Raw genomic sequence first — 9,930 nt, 5'->3', positions numbered from 1 at the left:
CCTGCACCCCTCTCCGTGGTCACCGTGTAGTACCCTGCACCCCTCTCCGTGGTCACCGTGTAGTATCCTGCACCCCTCTCCGTGGTCACCGTGTAGTATCCTGCACCCCTCTCCGTGGTCACCGTGTAGTACCCTGCACCCCACCCCATGCTCACTGTGCAGTAACATGAAAAATAGAATGGGGAAAATGTGGCCTTTTATGGGAAAATGCAGATTTTTTTGTATCTATGTATCTGTAGATAGGAAACTTTAAAGGATGGTTATTGCCTGAAACAAAAACAAAATCAAAAACAAAAACAAAAACATGAGCACAATCATATTTCCCTCTTCTCCACAACACCTTATTCTCTTCCAGAATCCCCCCTTGCGTTTTACCATGCTTCTTTATTATAGAACTTTATCACAGATTAAGGCCAAGTTCCCATTCTTCCTCCCCTACGTCTCTAGATAGCAATTTAAGCAAGATGCATAGTTCATGAACTTGTAAGTTTATTTTTTCATATAGTTTCCATTTTCTTTTTCTTTTTTTTTTATAGTTTCCATTTTTATCTTTTCAATGTCTCTGGTTTCTATGTTGTGTGTGTACATGAACGTGTGTGTGTGTGTGTGTGTGTGTGTGTGTGTGTGTGTGTGTGAAAGAGAAAGTATGTCTCTCTCTCCCTCCCTCCCTCCCTCTTTCTCTCTCTCTCTCTCTCTCTCTCTCTCTCTCTCTCTCTCTCTCTGTGTGTGTATGTGTGTGTGTGTGTGTGTACATGCACCTTGCCCCTGCATGTGTGTGCTTAGCTAGTGAATTAAGATCTCATACATTGGTTGCAGGACATGATCAATGTGGAACCGAACTGGAAGCCACTCCCTGTTGGGAGAGAAAAGCCATCAACAGTCTTACCCATTAGTGAACCCTACATGCTCCTCAAAACACCAAAGTTATAGGAACCACTTAACCTCACGACAACTGTTTAAAAGATGCTGTGTATATGGTTGACAGGTCAGATTGGATAATTGATACTGTCCCTCTGAATCTACAGCTCCAAGACCCTGTAACTCAGAAATGTGGAGATATTTTTGATGTTCTTTAGGCTACAACATTCCTCTGTCCATTCCCAGCCAGTTTTAGAGTGTCACCAACAGAAATAAGACATAAACATGAGACTCAGTTTAGGCATGTGCCATAGGCATGGCAGAGACATTCTAAAGTGATTATGACTGCTGCTTTCACCATGTAAGGAGTCCAGTTCTGTGTCTAAAATAGCCTGAAGATAAAGCCTGAGCTTGGCCACTTGTCACTGAGCAACTGCCATCCCTCCACCCATTTATGTCTCCACCACATTCCTCCAGCATCCATCTGGACACACTTGTGCAGAAATGCAGCTGCAAGTGAGATACAGCACTTCAAAAGTCCCATTCCATCCCCACCAAAGAAAAACCAGACATCAAGTTACTAGTACTGAACAAAGAACCATCTTAAGTGAAATGAAGATAGCAAGCCCAAGCATTTGTTTGCAAGGCTGCAGGTAATAACACTTAGAGAAGTTCCATGAACACAGAGCAGAATGTTTCCAATAAAGGAACACACTGAAATTGTAGGTACAAGCTGAGCTTCGGGCCCTGCCCTCTCAGCCTGCTCTCTTGCTCATCAGTGTAACTCTGTATTGGCCAGTGTCTGAGCTCTCCCAACTGGTGCTTACTCTGTTGAATTGCACTATTCCTTTGTGTGAGGAGGATAGTTATGTGACATACGGCATTTATATAATGCTTGCTGATTTTATCATTGGCATCATGGCTTTTCTGGGCTTGTCCAGACCATGTAAAATCTAGGGGAACCCTGTGAAGCCCAAGGGCAGGAGAACACAGACTCAGGAAAGCCATGTGGCTTGATGAGCAGAAGTTTAGCTCACTGCGTTCTGCAAATAGCATGAGTCCAGGAAATGCTCTTTTCCCTTGCTACCAGTATTTGGAGTTCTCACAAGAATAGAGCAAATGCCAACTTCCCATTCATTACAATTTTCTTCCTTGAGTGAGCTGCTCAGCTTTGCCATTTTGACTAAGCAGGACCCTGATAATCTTACATCATTTACAACAGGCTCCAGTAAGTCAGCTTATCATTCAGACAAGTGTACATAGTCCATGATGATTCATGGTGGCATGATATACCGCTAATCTCCCTAAATGAGCCCTTTAACCACAATTTTATCATCACAACAGCATGAAGCAGTGTTATCACACCACTGTAAAGCAGGGAAGTTGAAGAACAAATAACATAAGTTGTTCCATCTCCCACTACCCTATGGGGGTTATAGGAATGAAAGGTAGATGCTGGCCTGGTCTCAAACCTTTTGAAACAGAGCATAGGAATCACAGTTAATGACCCCTACATCATCTCCACATGAAAAACATGCATATCCACACATCTGCTCATTCACAACTGGTTGTTACAAGCTATTAAAAATTTCAGACTCACTCGGCAATGGTGGGAAACACAGAAATACATAAGTAAGGCATTGAGAATTGCCAGCCATGATGGCTTGTCTCTATTCCCAGTATTCAGAAGGATGAGAAAGGACATGAGTTCAAGGCCAACCTTGGCTACAGCTGATAAACTGCCACAAACAAACAACAAACAAAACCTCCAAGCCCAGTCCTGCTATTAAAAGTCCTGACCCTTTAGTATTTTCCTCTTGACCATTCTTCCCATGAAAGTACTGGTATAAGACATGAATGTAGACATTCAAAATGGTCATGTATAGACCAGTATATCCTACACAATATGCATGACCCTATACTGATGATGTTTTTTTTTTTTTAAATCTTATTTTCTAAAGAAGTCCAACAACTGAAATAAACACATGAACAGGGATAGAGTTTACTTTTCTTCAAAGCACTGGAAACTGGGCTAGGTGACTTTGTGTACCAGAAAATTGTTCTTTACCCTCAGCCAGTTTTTATTTTTATTTTATTTTTATACAGGCTACTCTAGAACTTCTAATCCTCCTGACACACCTTCCTGAGTAGCTGAGATTAGAGGTGTGAAATTAGTAGTGAGATTAGAGGTCACCAAGCCTGGTATGAAAGTGAGAACTTTAAAGACCACCAACATCTTAATGCCTTGGAAGCAGTGATAATATACCTGTGTTAGAAATCTGTAGCTGTTGGATAGTCATTACCAGTAAGAAAGGGTGATAATTCTGACCTTGGCTGCTCTTCATATTGTCCCTAACTAAACCCCTTCTGCTGATTTAGCTTTAATCCTGTACTTTCTTGGCTTGCTCTTAAGTGTAGCTAGAGACAGCTGCTTCCTTCTGAGACCCTGGCTGGGCTCTGTGAAAGGGCCTGTTGCCCTTCCTAACACAGCCAGAATCAACTTGTTTCCCTCACGCAAGACTTCAGTGGACCACAGGACTTTTCCACACATCTTTTGATGTCTTTATCCCAGACAGGAAGCCAGACTCTCCATTGAGAGTTTCAGGAGGTGGCTAGAGATTGCCTTGCTCAACACAAGTAACAGGCTATTTATAACACACAAGACTCAACCTAGCACACAGTGGACTGCTGATTCATGGCCAGTGACTGACTGATCTTCATTGTAAATAAGAGGAAACAGTTTATATTGTTCATTTCTGAATCTCTTCAGCTCTTCGCCAAAGAAAATATTTCTTCAGAAAGTAAATCTCCAAGTACCCAAGATATTTTTAGCAATATGAGTGTGGAGAAGAAAGGAAATTTATTTTGGTGATGTGTAAATCTAAGATGGGATAATTACAACTAATTGAAGCCCTCTAGAAAATGGCCCTAGACTTATAATAGACTTTGCCTTGATAATAGAAAAGTAGTAAGACCTCACACTTCATGCCAGATATTTTGCTGAGCATCTTCATTGAGCCTGTAATCTCTATAGAATAAGTGTGATTGCCCCCTTTTCACAGAAAAGGAAACCAAGTCACTGGACATGCTTATAGTAATATGTGTGGATCTTAAAAACAGAATTCTAGATTCAAAACACAAAGAAACTACCATGCAATAGCATTTGTAAAATTAAAAGGCATACATAGTATGATGGTTTGAATGAGAATGGTCCCCATAGGCTCATATATTTGAATGCTTGGTCCCTACTTGGTGGAACTTTCTCTGGAAGGATTAGGAGGCCTGGCCTTATTGGAGGAGGAGTGTCATAGGGGGTCAGCTGTGAAGTTTCAAAAGCCAGGACCAGGCTCAGTCTCTCTCTGCCTTGAACTTGAAGATAAGATGCAGGTTCTCAATTACTGCTACAATGCCATCCCTGCCTGTTGCCATGTTCCTCACGACCATTGTGATGGACTGAACCTCTAAAACTGTAAGCAAACCCTCAGTTAAATGCTTACTTTTATAAGTTGCCTTGGTCATGATGTCTTTTCCTCGCAACAGAAAAGTAACTAAGACACACATATATAAAACAATCTGTATTTTATAAGAACACACACACAAAGAACTGTTATCTTTGGGAAATAAGGACAAAAAGAAATAAGAGGTAATAAGAGAGGCCTGAGCACAACAATGAGGAGGGTGTCCCAAAAGCTGAGTGGTTAGTACCTCAGCCTCCTAGCCTCTATTGGGGAGATTTTTCTCCTCCTCAGGGTCCTTATGATGACTGCCAGGAGAGCACAGGTATGTAGCTCACACCTGAAACACCAATCAGCATATCTGAAGACTGTTTAGGTTTTCAGCAAGAAATCTTGTTAAATACCACAGTACTCATTTCCATTGCTGGCTACTGATTTGTCTTGTTTGTAATCTTTCAAAAGGAGTTCACTGAGGAAGAGCCACACACAAGAACTGTCTGAGCAACTGTGGTAAAAATCTACCTCATCAAACTGTGTGGTAAGTTCTCTAAAGCAACAGGAAGTGTTTCAGAGAATATTATCCAGTTGGGAGGGGCTTTCCAGTGTGTCACTGAGACACTCACTATCCCCTCAGAGTATCCGGATTGATTTCAATTCCCTTTGAGCCGGCTGACTTACCTCAATAGTTTTACAGGTGTCCTCCAGCTGGCTGATCACACCCTGGACTCTATCGTTGCTTCCCACAAGTACAGCAATACCATCACTGAGCTCTGACTAATGAAGAGAAAAGAAGACTCAAGAGATTAGGGCTTTCCTAATCATGGATGGCAATGGCCTACTCACACCATTGTCCTCAAAGGGATGTTAACCCTAAGGAGTAAACAAGCTCCAAGCTCATGGATTTCTCCTGAGACATATTCTTACCATGGGTGAAGAAGAGGAAGCTGCTCATGAGCTGCATCTCCAGTTTAGGCTGGTGGGATTGCTGAGTGCTACCAGCCTCAGGTCCCAGAAAGGAAGTCTGAGGATGAAGGTGGCCAAGGAAAGCCAGAATTTTCTGTCATTATTAATTAAGGTGCTAATTAAGGACCTGTAAGAGGTATGTGTGGGATATTACTCTTTATCCAAAACCCAGAAAATATAATTAATCCCATCTAAAGACTGAGGCTGGAGCCAGTCATAAGAAATCTGTGAGCTTCTTGATATTGCAAGAAAACTTTGATATATGCTTGGATTTGTGTTGGATGAGGCTCCATAATTTTAACATTATTGATGGAGAACTAGATTCTGTTAAAAACACAAAGAAAGCCTAATTATAAGCTATCGATAATAGTATATTGAAGTTGGAGGCTTCTAAACATTGTGTAAGTGGAACAATGTGACAGACACAAATACGTGACATTTGGAACTCAAAATTAATTGTTTGTCTAGTGTAGTTCAGGACTAGTTTTACTTGAGCAATAAATGCAGTAAGTATTCACCTATCTGGTGTATGTATATTTCAATCCTACTATGTTAATACAGTGTAGATACATGCAAATGCTCACTATACTGTTGCACAAACTTAAAACTGTAACATATGACTGGCTTTAGCAGAGACAATGCAACTCTAAAAATCCCTGTGTTCTTTTGACCCCCAAAGTATTTTTCTGTTCCTATTTACCCTCCTCCTAAACTGGACTTGGAGCCACAAGAAGTGCAGAATGGGGACTAGGGAAATCTGGCTCTCTTCTCCCTTTGACCTAAACTTCTCCAGGTTTTTGAGAAAGACATACCAATATAAACCTGAATTTTCCCACATTTGAAAGGAGATTTCTAATAAACCTGGATGTAAGGCATTTGAAACCTACAGTCTTCTCTACATGTAGAAGGTAGCTTAGAAACCTATTATTAAACAAGAAGCTACTCTGACCAAAGAAGAAAAGGCTGGGAGTCCAACTTCCTGCCCCTCTGCCCATCCCATGGACTTCCAGGCCTGTGAGGACTGTAGTCAAAAGCAGATACCATACAATTCTACCATGCTGGGCCTTGGGGCTAAGGGGGTCAGGGTAAAGAAAATAAAAAGTAAGTTGAAAATAAATAACACCACCAAATACAAATCATGGTTACTGGTCCTAACAGGTGTCACAGAGTTTGACTTCCAAAATTATATCAACTCTGGTCTCTGATATAAAATTGAAATCAATGATTCTAAGTGGAAGAAACTGAGGCATGATGGGTCTACTGACACATGCACACCTTTACCTGCATAGAAGCATAAATTCTAGGCAGCTGCTACATGGTGCAGAGCTGATGAGATTCTATAAAGACTGTATTGAGTTAAGAGTGAGGAGGCCCAGATCTAGTTCCTGGGATGAAGGACATGTACTACATTCAAAGAATGCTTTGAAGGCAAGCAGGAGGCACAGATTTAAAGTTGTTTTGTAGATGTGTGTCATGATTATGAGTCTCATAGACAAGGAGTTGGTGAGAAAAGGCTTTGAAGAAGGCAAGAGAACATTTATTGATAAACAATAAAAAGGGAGAGTGAAGAGCATCTCACTCTTATCTGCAGTTTGAACTCCGAGTCATCTTTATCAGCTGGCATTTGATCAGCCCCCTAACACTACATATCTTTAGCCATCTCCAAAGGTCACAGAGAGTGACCCAGCCCTTCTGCTCTTTTCTCTCATTTTTCTCTGGACACCTCTCTGGGCAACTCCATAACCTTGAAGAAAATGGAATTTGAGACAAACTATGAGACTACTTCCTGTGAGGCCTTCCACTTTCTGTGAGGCCTTCCATTTCCTGTGAGGCCTTCCATTTCCTGTGGGGCCTTCCCCTTCCTGTGAGGCCTTCCACTTCCTGTGGGGCATTCCATGAGGCCTTCCATTTCCTGTGGGAACTTCCACTTCCTGTGGGGCCTTCTCCTTCCTGTGGGGCCTTCCACTTCCTGTGAGACCCTCCCCTTCCTGTGAGGCCTTCCACTTCCTGTGAGACCTTCCCCTTCCTGTGAGGCCTTCCACTTTCTGTGCAGTCTTCCATTTCCTGTGGGGCCTTCCCCTTCCTGTGGGGCCTTCCACTTCCTGTGGGGCCTTCCACATCTATCTTCCCCTTGATTATGCTGCTCCCCTCTTTGGTCACATGGAGCTAACTCACTAGTGCTTAAAGTAGGCTGAGGAAAGGAATTGAACTTCCTACCTTCTGCCTCTGGAACACATGGGTCAGGGGAGCCACCTGGCAGTCCTTATGAGCGCCAAAAACCTTGCACAAGGAGCAGGTGGGCACTTCACAGTTCAGACAGTAGATGTTGATGCGTTCCTCTTCATGCTCTTCACACATGGGCTGGTCCAATTTTTTTTCTGGCCTGGGAGGAGATAAGACGATAAATAGCTATCAACCTCCACCAGGGCAAAGCAGAGGGGTGGCAAACTTTGCAAACCCTATTGGTCCCTAACCTCCCAACCCTATCCTGAAGACTCCCAGAGCCCTTCTATGTTTGTCCGGTGAGAAGTGCTAACAAATCTCCATCTGCTTGAGTACTTGGGAGCAAAGACACTGATGTATGACATTCTTCAATTAGCATTTGTCTAATTTTATAGTGTGTTTGCATCAGTTCAAAACTATAAAACTGCCCCGTGGAATTCCTAAAAGTTCAACACTGGTCTCTGGCCAGCCATTTGGAACTCACTCTAACTCTGTGCCCACAGATGAGCTTACAGGTTCCTCTCGAGATCTTCCTATGGGTGAAAAGAGAAAACTACTGATAAAATGCATCTCCATTTTAGGCTAGTGGAGTCGCTTGCCTATAGCCCCAGAAACCTTTCCCACCTACAAGTCTGAGAATTGAGGGGCCAAGAAGAAACAGAACTAGATAGGTGTGGGTGCAGCCTCCTTACATAAAACCCAGAATATCTCATGGATCCCATATAAAGACAGCCTGGCGAGAGGGCTTTAATGGGTAAGGAAGGACACTTGCTACCAAGCCTGATGGTCTGAGTTCAATCCCAGGACCTACATGGTAGAAGGAGAGAACTGACTGCTATAAGTTGTCCTCTCTATGAGTATCTATTACACACACACACACACACACACACACACACACACTACAAATAAGTACATGTAAAAATTTTAAAGTTAAGGCTCGGATTGTTAGAAATTGAAAATAAACCCAAATTCAAAAGTTTCCTCATATTCCCAAATATAGTTATTTTGAAGCATCTCACTACAGCCACTACATTTTTCCCATTGCCATTGAATTACGTTTCTTAAAAACCACAGGATTATATGGATAAGAAATCAAGTTATAAAGTAATGGACAGGATTGCTAAAATCTGGAATAGAACACCGAACTGAGAGTTACTTGTAGTGAGAATTCAAAGTATTAACACATGAAGGTTTTGTTTCAAGTATGTGTGTGGATTGTATATGTACACTCTATAATGTAAATGTACATATGTGAAACATATATATATATATATATACACACACACATATATATATGTGTGTGTGTGTGTGTAGTTTATATCATTCAGATGTGTAAAGATAGATTGCGAGTCTGCACAGGGTCAGCTCACAAACTTTGAACGGTGAGTGAGGGGACTGCAAAAGTGACACAGCTTCTGGGATAGGCAGAAGCGATACAGTTTCTGGGACAGATGCTGTTTCAGGCTACAGATATCTGGGCACCTTCCCCGACAGAGGAGAGGTGGCCACCTATGAGGACTGTGACTCCAGAGGACTGTGACTCCAGAGCAGGTGAGGGAGCCATCTTGTATCCCGGGTCCCTCTGAGACCAGTCTGTGCAGGTGAGCACTCAGACTGCAGAGGAAACACATCTTATGTTACAGGCTCTGTTTCAGGCCTTCATCTTCAGCCAGGAGGCTGGTCTGAACGCCAGACCTGTGTGCACCTTCCCCACAAGAGGAGAGCTTGCCTACAGAGAGTACTCTGACCACTGAGACTCAGGAGAGAGCTGGACTCCCAGGACTACTGACAGAGGCTAACAGAATCACAGGAGGAACAAGCTCCAGCCAGAGACAACTATAACTAATGGCAGAGATTACCAGATGGAGAAAGGCAAACATAAGAATCTTACTAACAGAAACCAAGACCGCACACCATCATCAGAACCCAGAACTCCCACCTCAGCCAGTCCTGGATACCCCAACACACCTGAAAAGCAAGATTCAGATTTAAAATCATATCTCATGATGCTGGTAGAAGACTTTAAAAAGGGCATTAATAACTCACTTAAAGAAATACAGGAGAACACTGCTAAACAGATAGAAGTCCTTACAGAGGAAACACAAAATTCCCTTAAAGAATTAAGGGAAAATAAAACCAAACAGGCACTGGAATTAACAAAACCATCCAAGACCTAAAAAGGGAAGTAGAAACAATAAAGAAAACCCAAAGTGAGACAACTCTGAAGGTAGAAACCCTAGGAAAGGAGTCAGGAAACATAGATACGAGCATCAGCAACAGAATACAAGAGATGGAAGAGAGAATCTCAGGTGCAGAAGATTCCATAGGGAACATGGATACAACAATCAAAGAAAATGCAAAATGCAAAAAGATCCTAACTCAAAACATCCAGGAAATCCAGGACACAATGAGAAGAACAAACCTACGGATA

General features: G+C 42.3%; 1 protein-coding gene across 4 annotated transcripts in view; it reads right to left on the bottom strand.

Moving 5' to 3' along the window:
- Positions 1–9,930, bottom strand: part of Trim55 (tripartite motif containing 55) — a 48,872-nt gene that overhangs the window by 26,259 nt on the left and 12,683 nt on the right. For all 4 annotated transcript variants that reach the window (XM_021158626.2, XM_029475363.1, XM_029475361.1 and 1 more), the window contains exons 3-4: positions 7,494–7,659; positions 4,992–5,087 (exon numbers count right to left, since the gene is read on the bottom strand). In XM_021158626.2, the coding sequence (XP_021014285.1) occupies positions 4,992–5,087; positions 7,494–7,659 (262 nt within the window). The remainder of the gene's footprint in view (positions 1–4,991; positions 5,088–7,493; positions 7,660–9,930) is intronic.

This window comes from Mus caroli, chromosome 3 (genome assembly GCF_900094665.2).
Source record: "Mus caroli chromosome 3, CAROLI_EIJ_v1.1, whole genome shotgun sequence".
Lineage (NCBI taxonomy): Eukaryota > Metazoa > Chordata > Mammalia > Rodentia > Muridae > Mus > Mus caroli.
Note: the sequence above shows the minus strand (reverse complement) of the source record. Positions and strands in the feature narration are given on the sequence as shown.